This window comes from Quercus lobata, chromosome 2, assembly GCF_001633185.2.
Source record: "Quercus lobata isolate SW786 chromosome 2, ValleyOak3.0 Primary Assembly, whole genome shotgun sequence".
In the NCBI taxonomy this organism is placed as follows: Eukaryota; Viridiplantae; Streptophyta; class Magnoliopsida; order Fagales; family Fagaceae; genus Quercus; species Quercus lobata.
In genome coordinates this window covers 73,293,655-73,314,532 of record NC_044905.1, presented here as the reverse complement: position 1 = coordinate 73,314,532, position 20,878 = coordinate 73,293,655, and the positions used below count along the sequence as shown (strand labels likewise).

General features: G+C 38.4%; 3 protein-coding genes across 3 annotated transcripts; all 3 read left to right on the top strand.

Annotated features, from left to right (window-relative positions):
• The first annotated feature begins 5,541 nt into the window (after positions 1-5,541).
• LOC115978243 lies at positions 5,542-6,425 on the top strand. The gene has a single exon (XM_031100264.1). It carries the CDS (start codon positions 5,609-5,611, stop codon positions 6,224-6,226), a length of 618 nt encoding a protein of 205 aa, XP_030956124.1. The 5' UTR covers positions 5,542-5,608; the 3' UTR covers positions 6,227-6,425.
• Positions 6,426-10,825: 4,400 nt separating this feature from the next.
• Positions 10,826-11,709, top strand: LOC115978242. Its single transcript, XM_031100262.1, has one exon. It carries the CDS (start codon positions 10,893-10,895, stop codon positions 11,508-11,510), a length of 618 nt encoding a protein of 205 aa, XP_030956122.1. The 5' UTR covers positions 10,826-10,892; the 3' UTR covers positions 11,511-11,709.
• Positions 11,710-14,946: 3,237 nt separating this feature from the next.
• LOC115970292 (translation initiation factor IF-2-like) lies at positions 14,947-16,315 on the top strand. Its single transcript, XM_031089946.1, has 2 exons — positions 14,947-15,121; positions 15,846-16,315. The coding sequence occupies exons 1-2, from the start codon at positions 14,947-14,949 to the stop codon at positions 16,313-16,315; spliced, it is 645 nt and encodes a 214-aa protein (XP_030945806.1).
• Positions 16,316-20,878: the final 4,563 nt, after the last annotated feature.

Sequence of the window (20,878 nt, the reverse complement as noted above, 5' to 3'; positions counted from 1 at the left end):
CAAGGGCTTAGGTCAGCGCTGGGCAGGGGCTTGGGTCGTTGGCGCTGGGCAGGGCTTAGGTCATCGGCGCTGGGTGGGGCTTGGGTCATCAGTGTTGGACAGGGGCTTGGGTCGTCGGCATTGGGCAGGGCTTGGGTCGTTGGCGCTGAAAGCTTGAGAGATGAGAGAGATGAGAGCTTGACAGACGGCGTGGGCTGGGATGGCGTGGGACAGCGACGGTGTGGGCTGGAACAGAGACGGCGTGAGCTGGGACAGCAACGGCGTGGGCTGGGAGATGAGAGAGATGAGAGCTTGATGAGAGAACTGAGCTTGAGAGTGATGATGAGAGAGAGCACGGTGAGATAGGATAAAAGAAATGAAAAAAAAAAATAATAAAGTAAGTTGCATTATTTTAATCGGAGGTTGAATAAATTTTTTTTTTTTTTTTTTAGATGTCTGCTACAGTGCACATCTATTAAATTAACTAAAAATTATAACTTTGCCTCCACTGCTGCAAGGCTTTTTTGGTATATTGGTGGAGCTAAAATAGCATTATAGTTTTTTAGCTCCACTGCTGCAAATGCTCTACTGGGGTATTTGAATATTTTCCAAAAAGAATACATGGAAGCAAATTACATATTTGTGCTAATCATTTAGTGAATTATTGAATCTTCAAGAAGATAATCAAATTATCCAAGATTTAGAGTCCATTTGGAAACAACTTATTTAGTTGAAACTGAAAACTTTTTACTGAAAGTATCATAAAAAAAGCTAAAAGGTAGCTAAAAAAGTACAATGAGACTAGGGGTGTCAAATGGGTGGATTTGGGTATATTTGAGGTAGACATAATTGGGTTGGGTATATAAAACTCATTTACCCGTTAAACTCCATTTAACTAATTGCTTCAAACTCAAATCCAACTCAACCCAATTATTATGGGTAAACCTTAACTCACCCAATTACCCAATTATCAAAATTACCAAAATGTCATTAAAGTGAAAACCACAATTACCCAATTATGAAAATTACCAAAATGCCATTAAAGTGAAACCTCCAACACTTTCTTGGATTCTATTTTCCACTCTCTCTAGTCTCCACTTTACTTTCTTGGGAAAAGGAAAAAACTTTTCTTTGATCTAAAATTTCTTTTTCTTCTTCAGCAAAATCAAAAGATTAAGATTCTTTTTTTCTTCTTTAGCAAAATCAATAGCCGAATTTAGCTAAGAACCTAAATAGGATTCATGGGTTTGTCCCTAAACGAATAAAAACTGTGATTTTCCTTCGTTTTCTCAGCAACCAAACACAGCCCAACCTCTAATTATTAACCCAAAAAAAAAAAAATACTAATCAAAGCCAGAAATTCCGATCTCAAAGCCAACCCACAACCACAAAAATAAAACCCACAACAACCCAAGCCAAGAAAATCAACCCACAACCACAAAAGAAAAACTCAGGCGAGATTGGCAAAAGAAAGAAAAAACTTAGACAAGATCGGTAAGGAGTGGAGGAAGAAAAAAAAAATGAAAGGGAGAAGAGAGATCGGCGCTAGGCAGGCTAGAAGAGAAAGAGACGAAGAGTGGGTAGGCGAGATCAGCGAGGTGGACACTCGACTCCATAGCCTTCGACGCCATTCTCTCCGCCTTCCTTTCCCAATCCTTCTCCACCATTTTGTTCTCCTCCACCGCCCTCTCCTCCAGAGGTGGATTTGGATTGTTTGGAGAGAGATCTGGGAAGGAGGTTTCAAATGGAGGAAGTGAATATGGTTCCTAAGAAGCGAGATTTGGTGGTCTCTGTGCTGTATTTGTTGTGCCTCATTGTTCTCTGTGAGAGCTAGAGAGAGAAAGAGAGAGAGAATAAGCGAGAGAGAGAGAAATGTTTGGAGGCTGAGAAAATGAAGGAAAATGTAACGTCTGAGGGCTTTTTTTTTTTTTTTTTTCTTTTTTTAATGTTATGGGAAGGGCTGGGTTGAATTTGGGTATATTGTTTTTGTGTTAAATTGGGCTCAATGGGTTCAATGAGGATTTTGTTAAAACCCAATAATCATTGAGTTTAATTGGGTTGATGCTCATTTAACCCAACTAATAATTGGGTGGGTTTGGGTTCAATTAGAATGGGTGGGTTTGGGTGGGCAAATGGGTTTGGACTTACTTTGCCATCCCTAAGTGGGACCCATGAATAATACCAAAAAATGCAATGTGACTCATAAATAATAGCAAAAATAAACTGAATAGTAATAAAAATAAACTAAATGATAAAAAAAATGGCTTTTTAAGCCAATGCCAAACCTTAGTGAAACTTTATTTTTATGTTGGGTAGAGTTTGGCAACAAAACTCAATTGTAGCCTTAGGCTATAACTCCATTCAATATCTTTGTATTGATGTGAATTTTGGTAAATTCGCCATTGTATTACATTTTCTTCTTATATCTTTTATTGCAAAAATTCCAAAAAAAAAAAAAATCAATAACTATCATCAATTTAATGTTTAAATTTCAAATTTTTATAGTTTAAAATTATGTATAAAAAAATAAGTTTATGATTCAAATAGTAAATAAAATCTGATTGAGACAAAATTTGACATGTGTATTAAGAATATAAAAATCATTCAATTCAATAATTAGATTTTAAAAATATGTAGCTATATTATTTTTTTTAACGATAGTTGTAACATTAGGCTATAACTAAATTTTCATTTTGTGTTTAGGCATCCCTAAATAGCTATTAGCTAGACGACAATCTTGACCAAGTCAAAATCATTTTGCATGGTCGAGTTTTATTTTATTTTATTTAATATAGCATATATTAACTCTAGGTGACTTTTAATTAGGAAAAAAAAAAAAAAAAAATCTTAACTTATTATCTCAACCTCATATCTTTCCATGTTTTGCTCCAAACCATTCCAAGACGAGAGGATCAGCTTACCTGTTGGCTAATTGGGTTCAACCTCATAGGCTTTATATATGAACCAAAAGCAGCTAACTTTCTCAATTGTTTTTGAGATAACACAAAATACAATAACGAAGACATGGGCACCAAGAACACCATTGCTATGCTCCTCATCTCCATGCTGGTCGTAATGGCATATACCAATGTGGGTGAAGCACTCTCAGATTGTGCAAAGCAATGCATGCCTGTGTGCATGAAGACTTCAGGAGCAACCCTTGCTGCATGTGGACCTGCCTGCGAAGGTTATTGCCAACAAATTTCTGGAAACACTGGTTCGGGTGATTGGCCATTTGATGGCAAACAAGGTTAATCAATCAAAATGATGATCACCTATACATGATGACTTCTTCAGATTGTTTCCTTTGATTTTTTTGATAAATAATATAGTATACAACTCCAACCTAGCTATTTTCAGGTTTAGTTACTTGTACAACGTATATGTAAGTTCCAACAATCATGTATAGCTATTTTGGTTGGTATTAGTTATCAAAACTTAGTCCTAAAATTTTAGGAACAATCATGTATAGTGAATGCTCGATATAAATTAATTGGAGTCGATTATATGTACTGCTTTGTTGTGAGTGTTTGTATAATATGAACAAGTTGTGGATTGTACAATTTCAATGAGGTATAGCTTGTTGCAGCTCAGATGAGCACTGGCCATTTGGGTTTTGCAACCCAGTAGTCCAGTCCCGGAAAAAATGTTATTTTTTTAAAGGTACGGATTCTCATGTCACTGGAATTACATCGATTTGAAGCAAATAATTGGCATTTGATGAAAATGTGACTCTAAACAAAAAGATTAGCTATGTTACCCTTTTTAAGCCACATGTTACATGTATGTTGGTATTGCATGTAGCACATTGTGTGCACGTTAAACTAGAAAAGGTAGCTAGTGAAGGTAATATAAGGATATACCTGTACAAGTTTTTCGTACTCAGAAATGAAATACTTGACATAATCATTGAATATTTGAATATGCTGAACGAAGGAACAATTTTGTCACACTTTTTTCCACAATAATAATAGAGCTATGAAGAAAATCAACCTGATAAAGTTTGACTATGGCCGTGTTCATCAAGTTATCCAGTTCTTCCCTTATTTTATCTTAAAGCTAAAATGAGTACTTTTTTTTTTTTTTGGAAAAGAAATGAATACTATATATACTGTACAAAAAGAAAACAATTAACAATCAAATGAACCCAGGATGCCAATGATGCTGTAACAAAAAGTATGAGCATAATCTTTAGCTAGGAAGATGGTTATTGTGGAAGGGTGGTAACGGGTACTTCTTTAGGGCATATGATAATGATTCATTTTTAAAAAATTTTAATACTATTTTTATAAGAAATATAAAAAATTATAAAAAAGTTAGTTACTTTTTTCTTTTTCTATAAAAATTTCCTAAAAATAGTTCTTAAACCAATGTACTCTTGCAATACCAACATTCATATGTAAAGAGTTAAAACATTCCTTATTTTGCCTTCGCTAGCTACATTTAGAAATAGAAAGTTTTATCATTAAACTTTGTAAAGTTTCTATGAATACTAACAGCTTTTTTTTTTATTCTTTTTTTGGACTGATAAAAATACTTGTAGCTTAATTGGCCAAGAGTTAGTTTAGAGACAAAAGACTAAGAGTATTATAACTTAATTGGCACCTCTCTATACATAAAGTGCTTAGGAGTCTAAAGGGAAAAGAGTTCAAGTTACAAAGTTAACAACATAATGTAATTATCTATAAAAAAAATGAAAAAATGGACCAAAAAAGAAAAAATTTCAATAGTTTTGGGATTAATTTTAATTTTTTAAAGTTTAAAGACAGAAAGTTAAACATTTTTAATAGTTTAGGGACAAAAAATAAATTTTTTAATAGTTTAAAGATGAAAAACGAACTTTAAGAAGTATAGGAACCAAACTTTTAGTAAAATTTAAGAATGAAAATAGTATTATATCTTATTTTTTGCAATTACGAAGCTACCAACAAAATTTTAAAAAGCCGTAAAAATAAACCCACCAAAGAAATGTTTACACACTACAGAGATAAAACATGTGGATCCAAATCATAACAAACAAAGGTGATTTGGTGAATTACCTTTTTCTTTGGTAATAAAAGGTGAAACACTGCCACTTAGTTTTTTCCTTGTTGGTTGAAAATAATACTTCATTTTTTTTTTTGGGGGGATAAATAGGAAAAATAATATACTAAGTGTCCGTTTTGGAATAACTTATTTAGTTGAAATTGAAAACTTTTTACTAAAAGCGTAAAAAAAATGTTAAAAAAATAAGCTAAATAGTACAGTTGAAACCATAAATAGTATCAAAAAGTACAATAGGACTTATGAATAGTATTAAAAAGTATAATAGGACCTATAAATAATAGTAGAAATAAACTGAAAGTAGAAATAAACTGAAAAATTCAGTTCATTCGAAATGCATACTAATTAGTTAAGAATTGAATGGCTTTATTGTCTCTCTCTTCCACTTTTTCCACTATGCAATATTGTAATTGAACTATCTTTAATTATTTGCGTGGTCCACACGTTCTATGTCCAGCTAATACATAACTACATATACTACTTGCTTCCCAAGTTTCTCATCTCTACATAAGACCAAGCACAAAGTCACAAACCATTTATCATTCCTTGTCCCAACTTTTCCTTTAGCCTACAGCAGACACCAAATATGAAGAGAGAGGGTCGCCAACATGGGATGGTTAGGACCTACAGGATCCTACCATCTTCAATAAACCCGAGACCCGAAACCCGAGTCGTCAACAAATACGATTCGCCCCTGACTGCTGGGTTATTTACCAAGGTGCCATCCAAGCCCACCAACCACTCCAAGTTCACGGGCAAGTGTGGCACACCAGGGTGCACAGGGTGTCATGACCACCCAGCATGTAAGTCCAAGAACAAGACCAAGGGGACCCGTAAGCTGAAGTCACACGATGTCGTTTCCAACTCTCGGTTAATCAGCTGGCGGGTCATGGATAGGAAACCCGGCTTGAATTTTTCTGGGTTTTCTGCCACAGGTATTTTGGACCATCTTTATAATGATCATGCCAATGATGATGATGATGATGATGAAGAAGTTTATAGTGATATTAATGAGTATGATCACGTATATTATGGTTATGGGTCTTCAAATAATGGGGACAACAAGGCAGAGATTGAGATTAAAGAAGATGATGACGAAAAAAGTGATGGTAATGATGATGATAAAATGAGTTTTTGTGATGTGGGATTCGTGTTGGACCAAGCTGAAGGAGATGAAGGTTGGTGTCTAGTGGAAGAAATGTGATTGCTATAATCTATTGTTAATTTATTGAGTCCATTGTGGATTATTCCCTTTTATTATTATATCTTTATTGTGCTTCCTTTTTAAATGTATCTAAAATTGTACTGAGAGGATTATGTCTTCTTGAGGATCAAGATATGGATGCTTTAACATCTACTCTACTTGTGATGTAGATTTTTAATATGGAAGGACCAAAAATTAGCCTTCTATTTCATGTCTACCTTTATGAAAATCTTTTTTTTTTTCTTCTAATTACTAGCATTAGCATGCTTTTTGTTTATAAAAAAAAGCATAAGCATGCTTTAATCACGTTAAATCCAAATGATTGAAGCAGCAAAAAATGATACCAATTGACACTATTTCCAGAACACGCATATGGTCAAGAGAATTGTGATCTTATAAGAGGGTTCCATTGGTGCATCTTTCCTAAATTTGTGGTCTATAGATCCTTTTCTATCACCTAAGAAACAGGGGAAATAAATTAAGGGTTATCCTTTTCTTTTAATGACTAAGGTTTATTTTCACATTTGCATTTTTACTCTCTTGAAATTTGATAAGAATCTACAACCAGCCCATTTTGGTACTCTTCTCTCAATTACCATTTACCACACCCTGAATAAATTGAGATTTCCTTACTATGTTTTAAGTGTGTTTTGAGATATAACATATAAATTTTGAGTAAGTTGAGATCACACCTTTAGGAATTCATTTTGGATTTAAATTTCAAGGAATTTGAGACAAACATATTATGAGGAAAATAAATTAAAACGAGACGGGACAAATGCTTTTATTTATTATTTATTGTATCTTGCAAATGCCTTATAATGCATTTGAGTGGTTTCCTTTTTCCCTGCAATAAGGTAGGATATAAAATTTAAATTCAAGTTCTCTCCCGGAAGAGAGATTGATTAATGCAACTAAATTAGAGCTCTTGACTCATTTGAGAGACTTATGAATAATGAGTTATGACCAATTAAAATGCTTGAGGTTCATATCTGACCATATCCAATAGAGTTAGTGATAATTGTCTTGCAAATCAACATAAATGATATTTTCAATCCATTTGTCAATCCTTCAATAATCATTGAGTTTAATTGGGTTGATGCTCATTTAACCCAACTAATAATTGGGTGGGTTTGGGTTCAATTAGAATGGGTGGGTTTGGGTGGGCAAATGGGTTTGGACTTACTTTGCCATCCCTAAGTGGGACCCATGAATAATACCAAAAAATGCAATGTGACTCATAAATAATAGCAAAAATAAACTGAATAGTAATAAAAATAAACTAAATGATAAAAAAAATGGCTTTTTAAGCCAATGCCAAACCTTAGTGAAACTTTATTTTTATGTTGGGTAGAGTTTGGCAACAAAACTCAATTGTAGCCTTAGGCTATAACTCCATTCAATATCTTTGTATTGATGTGAATTTTGGTAAATTCGCCATTGTATTACATTTTCTTCTTATATCTTTTATTGCAAAAATTCCAAAAAAAAAAAAAATCAATAACTATCATCAATTTAATGTTTAAATTTCAAATTTTTATAGTTTAAAATTATGTATAAAAAAATAAGTTTATGATTCAAATAGTAAATAAAATCTGATTGAGACAAAATTTGACATGTGTATTAAGAATATAAAAATCATTCAATTCAATAATTAGATTTTAAAAATATGTAGCTATATTATTTTTTTTAACGATAGTTGTAACATTAGGCTATAACTAAATTTTCATTTTGTGTTTAGGCATCCCTAAATAGCTATTAGCTAGACGACAATCTTGACCAAGTCAAAATCATTTTGCATGGTCGAGTTTTATTTTATTTTATTTAATATAGCATATATTAACTCTAGGTGACTTTTAATTAGGAAAAAAAAAAAAAAAAATCTTAACTTATTATCTCAACCTCATATCTTTCCATGTTTTGCTCCAAACCATTCCAAGACGAGAGGATCAGCTTACCTGTTGGCTAATTGGGTTCAACCTCATAGGCTTTATATATGAACCAAAAGCAGCTAACTTTCTCAATTGTTTTTGAGATAACACAAAATACAATAACGAAGACATGGGCACCAAGAACACCATTGCTATGCTCCTCATCTCCATGCTGGTCGTAATGGCATATACCAATGTGGGTGAAGCACTCTCAGATTGTGCAAAGCAATGCATGCCTGTGTGCATGAAGACTTCAGGAGCAACCCTTGCTGCATGTGGACCTGCCTGCGAAGGTTATTGCCAACAAATTTCTGGAAACACTGGTTCGGGTGATTGGCCATTTGATGGCAAACAAGGTTAATCAATCAAAATGATGATCACCTATACATGATGACTTCTTCAGATTGTTTCCTTTGATTTTTTTGATAAATAATATAGTATACAACTCCAACCTAGCTATTTTCAGGTTTAGTTACTTGTACAACGTATATGTAAGTTCCAACAATCATGTATAGCTATTTTGGTTGGTATTAGTTATCAAAACTTAGTCCTAAAATTTTAGGAACAATCATGTATAGTGAATGCTCGATATAAATTAATTGGAGTCGATTATATGTACTGCTTTGTTGTGAGTGTTTGTATAATATGAACAAGTTGTGGATTGTACAATTTCAATGAGGTATAGCTTGTTGCAGCTCAGATGAGCACTGGCCATTTGGGTTTTGCAACCCAGTAGTCCAGTCCCGGAAAAAATGTTATTTTTTTAAAGGTACGGATTCTCATGTCACTGGAATTACATCGATTTGAAGCAAATAATTGGCATTTGATGAAAATGTGACTCTAAACAAAAAGATTAGCTATGTTACCCTTTTTAAGCCACATGTTACATGTATGTTGGTATTGCATGTAGCACATTGTGTGCACGTTAAACTAGAAAAGGTAGCTAGTGAAGGTAATATAAGGATATACCTGTACAAGTTTTTCGTACTCAGAAATGAAATACTTGACATAATCATTGAATATTTGAATATGCTGAACGAAGGAACAATTTTGTCACACTTTTTTCCACAATAATAATAGAGCTATGAAGAAAATCAACCTGATAAAGTTTGACTATGGCCGTGTTCATCAAGTTATCCAGTTCTTCCCTTATTTTATCTTAAAGCTAAAATGAGTACTTTTTTTTTTTTTTGGAAAAGAAATGAATACTATATATACTGTACAAAAAGAAAACAATTAACAATCAAATGAACCCAGGATGCCAATGATGCTGTAACAAAAAGTATGAGCATAATCTTTAGCTAGGAAGATGGTTATTGTGGAAGGGTGGTAACGGGTACTTCTTTAGGGCATATGATAATGATTCATTTTTAAAAAATTTTAATACTATTTTTATAAGAAATATAAAAAATTATAAAAAAGTTAGTTACTTTTTTCTTTTTCTATAAAAATTTCCTAAAAATAGTTCTTAAACCAATGTACTCTTGCAATACCAACATTCATATGTAAAGAGTTAAAACATTCCTTATTTTGCCTTCGCTAGCTACATTTAGAAATAGAAAGTTTTATCATTAAACTTTGTAAAGTTTCTATGAATACTAACAGCTTTTTTTTTTATTCTTTTTTTGGACTGATAAAAATACTTGTAGCTTAATTGGCCAAGAGTTAGTTTAGAGACAAAAGACTAAGAGTATTATAACTTAATTGGCACCTCTCTATACATAAAGTGCTTAGGAGTCTAAAGGGAAAAGAGTTCAAGTTACAAAGTTAACAACATAATGTAATTATCTATAAAAAAAATGAAAAAATGGACCAAAAAAGAAAAAATTTCAATAGTTTTGGGATTAATTTTAATTTTTTAAAGTTTAAAGACAGAAAGTTAAACATTTTTAATAGTTTAGGGACAAAAAATAAATTTTTTAATAGTTTAAAGATGAAAAACGAACTTTAAGAAGTATAGGAACCAAACTTTTAGTAAAATTTAAGAATGAAAATAGTATTATATCTTATTTTTTGCAATTACGAAGCTACCAACAAAATTTTAAAAAGCCGTAAAAATAAACCCACCAAAGAAATGTTTACACACTACAGAGATAAAACATGTGGATCCAAATCATAACAAACAAAGGTGATTTGGTGAATTACCTTTTTCTTTGGTAATAAAAGGTGAAACACTGCCACTTAGTTTTTTCCTTGTTGGTTGAAAATAATACTTCATTTTTTTTTTTGGGGGGATAAATAGGAAAAATAATATACTAAGTGTCCGTTTTGGAATAACTTATTTAGTTGAAATTGAAAACTTTTTACTAAAAGCGTAAAAAAAATGTTAAAAAAATAAGCTAAATAGTACAGTTGAAACCATAAATAGTATCAAAAAGTACAATAGGACTTATGAATAGTATTAAAAAGTATAATAGGACCTATAAATAATAGTAGAAATAAACTGAAAGTAGAAATAAACTGAAAAATTCAGTTCATTCGAAATGCATACTAATTAGTTAAGAATTGAATGGCTTTATTGTCTCTCTCTTCCACTTTTTCCACTATGCAATATTGTAATTGAACTATCTTTAATTATTTGCGTGGTCCACACGTTCTATGTCCAGCTAATACATAACTACATATACTACTTGCTTCCCAAGTTTCTCATCTCTACATAAGACCAAGCACAAAGTCACAAACCATTTATCATTCCTTGTCCCAACTTTTCCTTTAGCCTACAGCAGACACCAAATATGAAGAGAGAGGGTCGCCAACATGGGATGGTTAGGACCTACAGGATCCTACCATCTTCAATAAACCCGAGACCCGAAACCCGAGTCGTCAACAAATACGATTCGCCCCTGACTGCTGGGTTATTTACCAAGGTGCCATCCAAGCCCACCAACCACTCCAAGTTCACGGGCAAGTGTGGCACACCAGGGTGCACAGGGTGTCATGACCACCCAGCATGTAAGTCCAAGAACAAGACCAAGGGGACCCGTAAGCTGAAGTCACACGATGTCGTTTCCAACTCTCGGTTAATCAGCTGGCGGGTCATGGATAGGAAACCCGGCTTGAATTTTTCTGGGTTTTCTGCCACAGGTATTTTGGACCATCTTTATAATGATCATGCCAATGATGATGATGATGATGATGAAGAAGTTTATAGTGATATTAATGAGTATGATCACGTATATTATGGTTATGGGTCTTCAAATAATGGGGACAACAAGGCAGAGATTGAGATTAAAGAAGATGATGACGAAAAAAGTGATGGTAATGATGATGATAAAATGAGTTTTTGTGATGTGGGATTCGTGTTGGACCAAGCTGAAGGAGATGAAGGTTGGTGTCTAGTGGAAGAAATGTGATTGCTATAATCTATTGTTAATTTATTGAGTCCATTGTGGATTATTCCCTTTTATTATTATATCTTTATTGTGCTTCCTTTTTAAATGTATCTAAAATTGTACTGAGAGGATTATGTCTTCTTGAGGATCAAGATATGGATGCTTTAACATCTACTCTACTTGTGATGTAGATTTTTAATATGGAAGGACCAAAAATTAGCCTTCTATTTCATGTCTACCTTTATGAAAATCTTTTTTTTTTTCTTCTAATTACTAGCATTAGCATGCTTTTTGTTTATAAAAAAAAGCATAAGCATGCTTTAATCACGTTAAATCCAAATGATTGAAGCAGCAAAAAATGATACCAATTGACACTATTTCCAGAACACGCATATGGTCAAGAGAATTGTGATCTTATAAGAGGGTTCCATTGGTGCATCTTTCCTAAATTTGTGGTCTATAGATCCTTTTCTATCACCTAAGAAACAGGGGAAATAAATTAAGGGTTATCCTTTTCTTTTAATGACTAAGGTTTATTTTCACATTTGCATTTTTACTCTCTTGAAATTTGATAAGAATCTACAACCAGCCCATTTTGGTACTCTTCTCTCAATTACCATTTACCACACCCTGAATAAATTGAGATTTCCTTACTATGTTTTAAGTGTGTTTTGAGATATAACATATAAATTTTGAGTAAGTTGAGATCACACCTTTAGGAATTCATTTTGGATTTAAATTTCAAGGAATTTAGTTTGAGACAAACATATTATGAGGAAAATAAATTAAAACGAGACGGGACAAATGCTTTTATTTATTATTTATTGTATCTTGCAAATGCCTTATAATGCATTTGAGTGGTTTCCTTTTTCCCTGCAATAAGGTAGGATATAAAATTTAAATTCAAGTTCTCTCCCGGAAGAGAGATTGATTAATGCAACTAAATTAGAGCTCTTGACTCATTTGAGAGACTTATGAATAATGAGTTATGACCAATTAAAATGCTTGAGGTTCATATCTGACCATATCCAATAGAGTTAGTGATAATTGTCTTGCAAATCAACATAAATGATATTTTCAATCCATTTGTCAATCCTTTATATATATATATATATATATATATATATATATATATATTGTAAGGACACGATTTAGTACCGAACCAAAACAGTATCCGGTTCGTACGTGAAGGGCCCAGACAATATGATTTTTAGAGCGTGGGTGTAAAGAACCAGGCTAACTGTAATCTAACCTCCCAAGACTCAATTTCATGAACGTTCAAGGTTTTTCAGTTGATATTTCGGATATTCCCCCTTAGTGACTAATACCAATCCTTCTTTCTCTTCTCCCTTTTTTCTCTCTACTTTCCGTCCCTTGTTCTTTTTTTCTCTCTTTCTTCTGTCCGATCCCCCCTTTCATGTTCTTCCTTTAGTTTTTATATTTCCTTTTGCGCTTCATCCTCGCCGCACACGTGTAGGTTGGGTTCGGAGGATTTCTTTTTGTCCCATCTGGCACCTCCTGGAACTTCCTATAGGCAGCTGTAAGGCTGCTTCCCCACTGTTCAGGTATCACCTCCACATTAATGCGGCCAGAGAGTTGGTCGAGAGGTCATTAATGCGGAGGTAGCTGTAGCTTCAGATATTTGTTTGCCTTATCTCTTTCATCTTTAGTCGGCTACTCTACCCTTTGAGATGACTGAATTCTGAGATCTGATCGCAACGAGACTACGTCCTGATCGTTCTCGGACGCGATCGTCCTCGGATGCGTTCTGCCGAGGACCATGGTGTCCTCGGACGAGTATATGGCCTCCGATGGGCCACTGGCCCAACAATCCTGAACCCATTCTGAATCCTATGGGCCTATTAGTCGAACGATCCCCACAATAGCCCCTCAAAATCCTACTTTTCGACTCTTCAGGAGAAAAGGTGGATTTTGACGTCATAAGCCTGCACCTGTGCGCGTTTTGGGGCATGCCCCTGACACTTCAGCACTCCGGTTTTGGTAGCATTAAATTCTGACAACTCCCTTGTCTCCCACGTTCGACGGTGAGATCCAAATCTAACGGTAGGGGGCTTCTCTTGTTTTGTGAGCGGGAATTTTACCGCTCACAACCTTCACATGACTATAAAGGCGCTCCCAAATTGAACCTGCACCTTGTCCTTAATGGTTACGTGGTTCCAGAGTTTATACATTGAATCTGCCTTCTTTCAGTCTTCACTGTTCTCCTGGCGACTACAAATAATCATACGTTGTCCGAGGTCCTTCTTTTGAACCTGTAAGTCCTCTTGAAACTTTTGCCATTGTTTTTCTACACCAAAAAGTTTTTTCTCTACTAAGTCTCTTTAGAAAAATGGGGAAACAGAGGAATCCCTTTCGGCGTCTCGTTGACTCCGAGGAGGGTATTAGAAACTTCCGCTCCAAGTAAAATATCCCACCTACGGTAGGGATGAGGTATGCAGCCCAAGGGGAGTGGGTTGACGCCAGGCAAACCGGGGAGATGGTTATCCCCATGATCGCCTTTATTGAAGGCGGGATGACCATCCCCATGGGCAGTATCACTAGGGGTTATCTTAATTTCTTTAGGCTATCCCCCACCCAATGCGCTCCCAATATGTTTAGGGTTCTAGGGAGTATAGACGCTTTGAATCAGAGAATGGATCTAAACCTATCCCATCACGACGTGAATTGGGTATACAGCCTTCACCGCTTAGCTGACCAGGATTATTATCTTAAGTTGAGATATCCTGCAGTGAGGCTAATTCAGTGCCTCCCTACTTCAAATAAGTACTTAAAGGAGGATTTCCTTATTTTTTCTAGGGAATGGCATGATGGTCTACCTTGCCCGACAGTAGAAGGAACACCAGGTGGGTGCAAAGTTACAGACCTATGCCACTTAGCTTGTGAACACATTTTTCTTACCTTTATTATTTTCGGGTTTTGCAAATTTAACTTTAAAATTAATGGTTTTGCAGATAGACGCTACACGAAGCCCAATCTCATATTAGTCAATAAAGCGAGCCTAGACAGATTATTGAAAGCCAAAATATACGTGAACGAGGCTGATGGTCAGCTACGGGCAGCACATTTAATTCTTGGCTACACCCCCCTTTCTTTTGGCTTTCAGGCGCCGAAGTACGTGATTAGGGCACGCGATCCTCGGCTTCGCCGTATCAGTGTTGCCTACGAAGGGTTCGTTGTTCCAGAGGGTATCCCACTTCCCAAACACACACCTTTCACAGAGCCTCTTCTCGTGGCCAACGTCTCGGCGGGGCCTTCTTTACCCTCATCTTCGTTCAAGAAAAAGGGAACCAATAAAAAAAGGAAAAGGGGAAAAAACAAGGAAATCGTTGTAACAGTGTCTGAATCCCCGGACGACTTAGAGATTCTCGATCAGCCCACAAGCCCCGAGGAAAGTTCTGACGAGATGGGGGTACACAGGAAACCCCAGAAAAGTTTAATGGAGCTGATGGAAGGTCAACAGGGAGAGGCTGCACCTGCCCAAGCAGTACCATCCCTGGTTTCATCTCTTCCAGTCAGGTCTCCTCCTACAGTTCCTCGCCACCCTCCTCAATATTCTCCGCAACCAACGCCGACCAGTGCTGCCGAGCAAGAAAAGCGCAGAGAACAGAAAGGTAAGGAGGTGATAGATGCAAGTAAATCTCACCCCACTCGAGAGGAGGATGTCCAACGAGCTGCAAAGCAGCAGAAAACTAGGCACGCCGCTACGCGGGGTCAAGAGAAATCCGATTCCCCACGCCCCGATTCACAGGCGTGGCTGCCAGCTCCTATGCTCGGTGGGGAGCCCCTGCGAGACGATGCCTCTATAAGGGACTTCAACGGCGGCATTGGGTGTCATGTAGTCTCGGCCATAGAGGATGCCTTATTGCTCCCAAAGGATATGGCTGAGATAAAGAAGGTGCGGAAGAATCAACTCATCCTTGACAATAAACGATATTTGGGCATGGTGAGATATCGTTTTTTACACTGTTTCATTGTGCGACTGTTGCTTACTAATGCGCATTTTTCATTAGTTAGGACGCTAATTCACACCCCGTTTCTTACAGATCATCCAAAATACTTTCAAGCTCGACGAGATGCTCAATGCTTGCTCCAACCAGCTAGATGGTGAAAGAAAAAGAAGGGCAACGGCTGTACAAACCTTGTCCAAATCTGAACAGGATTTAATCGCCGCAAGGAAAAAACTACAGGTCGAAGAAGAAGCTCGCAAGAATGCTGAATTGACATCAGAAGGTTACCGGAAGCAGACCGAGGAACAAGCAAAACTTCTGCGCGAAGCGAATGCCGAGCTGAAGAAGACTCAGGAGCAAGTTCTTGTTCTTAAGAAGCATCTGGAAGAGACTCAGAAGCTAAGGGAGAAAGCTGAAAAGCTCAAAGAACAAGCCGAGAAAGCGAAAATCAAGTCCGAACGGGCGATGAATGAAGCCGAGCAGAGGGGCTATGAACTTGGGATAGCTGAAACTGAGAAGGCCCTCAGAGCCGAAGTTCCGGAGGTGTGCCGCATCTTCTGCGCGAGAACCTGGAGTGAGGCTCTAGACTGTGCTGGGGTCGAAGCCTCATCGGAACTACGTAAGCCAGAGAACATATATTACCCCGAAGTGATACGCTCTTCAGCGCCTCAATCGTACCAAGCTGATACCCCTTCCCCAGCTGTTAACCCTAACGAGGAGGCTCTGCCTCGCAATTCCCCTCCAGGAGCTTCCCCCAACAAACCCACCACTGCTTCAAAGGCAGAGACGGTCTCACAAGGTTTTCAACAAGAATTGGACTCCACAGTTCAATCAACTGGGGACATTACCAAAAAGTAAAAAAGTAGAAACTGTTTTGTAACTTTGACTAGACATTTAATAGAGTACTTTCTCGTTTAGCTTCTTATCATTCTGATGACCCTAAGTTATCTTCACCCGTACTTACTTTGTCATCGTAATTTTGTATGGGTCTATCCTAATCACCTTTTTCATTATACGCCAACCATGCATTCGGGGCTTTCTCTTTCTGACTCTTTAATGAATATTCATAGGGCATTATTTTCACCAAGTTTATGATTTAGAAAGCTCATCACCACTCTATTTGCCATTTAATAATTCGATACACCACTTAGCAGGTCGATTTCTACCGAGTTTACGGTCTGAGGACTTGACATGACCTAGTTTCTGTTCAACAGTTCAGTATGAATGATAGGATGTTAATTTCCACTAAGTTTGCAATCTGAGGACCTGGCATAACTTAGTTTCTGTTTAACAATTCAGTATGAATGATAGGATGTTAATTTCCACTAAGTTTGCGATCTGAGGACCTGGCATAACTTAGTTTCTGTTTAACAATTCAGTATGAATGATAGGATGTTAATTTCCACTAAGTTTGCGATCCGAGGACCTGGCATAACTCAGTTTCTGTTTAACAATTCAGTATGATAGGATGTTAATTTCCACTAAGTTTGCGATCCGAGAACCTGGCATAACTCAGTTTCTGTTTAACAATTCAGTATGATAGGATGTTAATTTCCACTAAGTTTGCGATCCGAGGACCTGGCATAACTCAGTTTCTGTTTAACAATTCAGTATGTTAGGATGTTAATTTCCACTAAGTTTGCGATCCGAGGACCTGGCATAACTCAGTTTCTGTTTAACAATTCAGTATGATAGAATGTTAATTTCCACTAAGTTTGCGATCCGAGGACCTGGCATAAACTAGTCGTACCATCGCGCTCTCCCTTCGTTCTTCAATCAGGTCTAGACTTTTTTCCAACATTGCATCATTGTTGCTGGAAGAGAATGCACTGGTCTTTAATGTCGGAAATCCAGTTTCCAGGGGAATAACGGCTTCGGCCCCATAGGTCATGGAAAAGGGAGTTTCTCCCGTCGAACGCCGGGGTGTTGTTCGATACGTCCAAAGCACATGTGGTAGTTCTTCCACCCATTTTCCTTTCGCGTCATCTAGTCTCTTCTTGAGCCCATTGACAATGACCTTGTTAACAGCTTCAGCCTGCCCATTGCCTTGCGGATAAGCTGGAGTGGAATATCTGTTTCTTATTCCCAGTTCTGAACAGTATTTCCTAAAGGCATGGCTATCGAACTAGAGCCCATTGTCCGAAACAAGAGCTCGTGGGATTCCAAATCGAGTAACAATGTTCTTTCAGACAAACTTCTTCACATCTACGTCCCAGATGTTCGCCAAGGGTTCAACTTCAACCCATTTAGTAAAGTAGTCTGTGCCGACCAGCAGGTACTTCTTGTTTCCTATAGCTTTAGGAAAAGGGCCGACAATGTCCAGTCCCCATTATGCAAAGGGCCAAGGGCTCGAAAGAGGGTTAAGAACTCCCCCGGATTGGTGGATATTCGGAGCATATTTTTGACACTGATCGCATTTCTTAACGTACTCCTGCGCTTCTTTCTGCATATTCAGCCACCAATAACCTTGCGTAAGTGCTCGGCATGACAGGGACCTTCCTCCGGTATGGCTTCCACAAATGCCCTCATGCAACTCTTCCAGGATTGATTCTGCGGTCTCAGGAGGCACGCAAAGCAAGTATGGCCCAGAGAAGGACCGTCTATATAGCTTTTTATCCTCGGATAACCAGTACCGAGGTGCTCTCCTTCGTATTTTCTCAGCTTCCACCTTATCCTCAGGCAACACGTCATTGTCGAGAAATTTTAATATAGGGTCAATCCAGCATGGCGTCAGACTAGCTTGACGAATTTGGCAAACTTCCTTTTCTGGGGAAGCGGGAGTATGCAAGTCTTCGACAATAATTACCCGAGGGAAACTTCGTATTGAGGAGGTGGCAAGGGTCGCTAAGGAGTCTGCGTGGGTATTTTCACCTCGTGGAATGTGTAATACGTCAAAAGATTCGAACTCTATTCGCATATGCCTAACCCGGTCCAGATACCCTTGCATCCTTGGGTCTCTGGCTTCCAACTCTCCAGTCACCTGGCCAACGACCAGCTTTGAGTCCGAGAACAGTTTCACCGCCTTTCCGCCCATTTTATGGACCATGCTCATTCTCATTATCAGAACTTCGTACTCTGATTCATTGTTAGTAGCTGAGAACCCTAGTCTCAGCGACTTCTCGATGATGACCTCTTCGGGAGATATCAGAACCAATCTCAATCCAGCTCCCCGTTGGTTTGCGGCCCCATCCACGTATACCTTCCATACCGGCCCTCCTGGTGCGGATATTACGCCAACCGATTTTTCATCCATGTGATCTTAATTCCTACTAACTTCCTCAGGGCACTCAGCGAATTCAACTACCAGATCGGCAAGAACTTGACCCTTCACAGAGGTGCGGGGCATGTATTTGATGTCAAAAGCACCCAGAATCGTTCCCCACTTGGCAACTCTGCCGGTATAGTCAGCACTTTTAAGTATGGATTTGAGAGGCAATTGGATCAAGACAACTACAGTGTGAGCTTGAAAATAGTGCGGAAGTTTACGTGTTGCATGAACGACTGCTAGTATGGCCTTCTCTAACGACAGATATCTCACCTCGGCTTCATGGAGGGATTTACTCACATAATAAACCGGCCTCTAGACGCCACTGTCTTCTCGTATCAAGACGAAGCTGACTGCGTGAGGAGCTACCGCCAGATAGGCATACAACACCTCATCCACTTCAGGGCTAGACATGATAGGCGGTTTGGATAAATAGTCTTTCAACTGCTGGAACACCTCAGCGCACTCCTTGGTCCATTCGAATCCCTGCCACTTATGTAACAGACGAAAAAAAGGACGACACCTTTCAGCCGATCTGGAGATGAACCGGTTCAACGCAGCAGTCATCCCCGTCAACCTCTAGACTTCCTTTGGATTTCGAGGCGCTTGCAAATCGTTAATGGCCCTAATCTGATCTGGATTCACCTCAATTCCCCTATGGGTCACCATGTACCCCAAGAATTTCCCAGAACCTACACCAAAGGAACACTTCGAAGCATTCAGGCACAACTTATGCTCTCTTAATATCCCGAAGATGCTAGTGAGGTCCTCCACATGTTCAGTCACTACCTTACTTTTCACCACCATGTCATCAATATAAACTTCAATACTTCTGCCCAGCTGTGGCTCAAACATTTTCGTCATCATGCGTTGGTAGGTAGACCCAGCGTTTTTGAGACCGAAGGGCATCACCTTGTAATGGTAGTTCCCAATCGGGGTCACGAAAGCGGTTTTTTCCTGATCATCAACGGCCAGCGGTATTTGGTGATATCCTTGAAAGGCATCCAAGAAACTCATCCTAGGGTGGCCCACGGTTGCATCCACCAACTGGTCAATCTTGGGCATAGGAAACGGGTCTTTAGGGCAGGCCTTATTAAGATCGATGAAATCAACGCACACTCGCCACTTCCCTGTTTTCTTCTTCACTACCACCGTATTGGCCAGCCACTGGGGATAAAAAACTTCTTTAATAGCCCCAGCCTGTTTTAGCTTGGCGACTTCACTTCTAACTGTCTCGGCATGCTCTTTCGATGGTCGCCGAGGGATTTGTCTCCTAGGGGGAATGGCAGGGTTCACGTTGAGCCGGTGGCAAATGAAACTTGGGTCTACTCCTGGGGCTTCATACGGGTCCCATGCAAAGACGTCCACATTGGCTCGGAGGAACTCCAGCAAACTCGCTTTCTCTTGCAGAGGCAGCTTAGCCCCAACCCGGAAGAATTTTTCTGGATCATCAGCGACAATCACCTTTTCCAGATCTTCACACTCCACCCCATTGGTTAGTATGTCTAAACCCGACGCTGGGGGCTTTAATTGCTATGACTCATTATCAGCTGTAGCCGAGGTTTCTGCCTCTGGCCGATGCTGAATGGCCGCTACTTGGCATTGCCGAGCAGCCGCTTGGTTCCCTACTATCTCCAGCACTTGGTCTCCGGATGGATACTTCACCTTCTGATGTAGGGTGGACGAAACCGCTTTGAGTGCGTGTAGCCAAGGTCTGCCCAAGATGGCCGTATATGGAGAATAAACATCTAGGACAATAAAATCCACCTCCACCACCTCCGTGCCTGACTGTACGGGCAACCTGATTAGCCCCATAGGAATGACCAATCTTCCCTCAAAACTGACTAGAGGGGAATTATAGGTCGTCAAGTCCCCCGGTTTCAAACCTAGCCCCTTGTACAAATCCGGATACATCACATCCGCTACGCTCCCCTGATCAACCATCACTCTTCGGACATCGTACCCACCAATCCTCAGCGTGACCACCAAGGCATCCTCATAGGGTTGTATAGTTCCAATCAAATCTTCATCTGAAAAACCCAAAATCAAAGGGGCACGCCTCTTGGCCCTCTTCGATGCTTGAGAACGATCCTCGGCGGGGAATCGGGACACCGACGACACTTTTGTGGGGCAAGAGCCAGTCCTTCCTGGGGCCG

What these genes read in the sequence shown, in the direction of transcription:
- LOC115970292 (XM_031089946.1), top strand. Translation starts at nt 14,947, where the DNA reads ATGGAGCTGATGGAAGGTCAACAGGGAGAGGCTGCACCTGCCCAAGCA. An exon ending in AAAGCGCAGAGAACAGAAAG is followed by an intron (nt 15,122 to 15,845) that starts GTAAGGAGGTGA and finishes AGCATCTGGAAG; the next exon opens with AGACTCAGAAGCTAAGGGAG.
- LOC115978243 (XM_031100264.1), top strand. Translation starts at nt 5,609, where the DNA reads ATGAAGAGAGAGGGTCGCCAACATGGGATGGTTAGGACCTACAGGATC.
- LOC115978242 (XM_031100262.1), top strand. Translation starts at nt 10,893, where the DNA reads ATGAAGAGAGAGGGTCGCCAACATGGGATGGTTAGGACCTACAGGATC.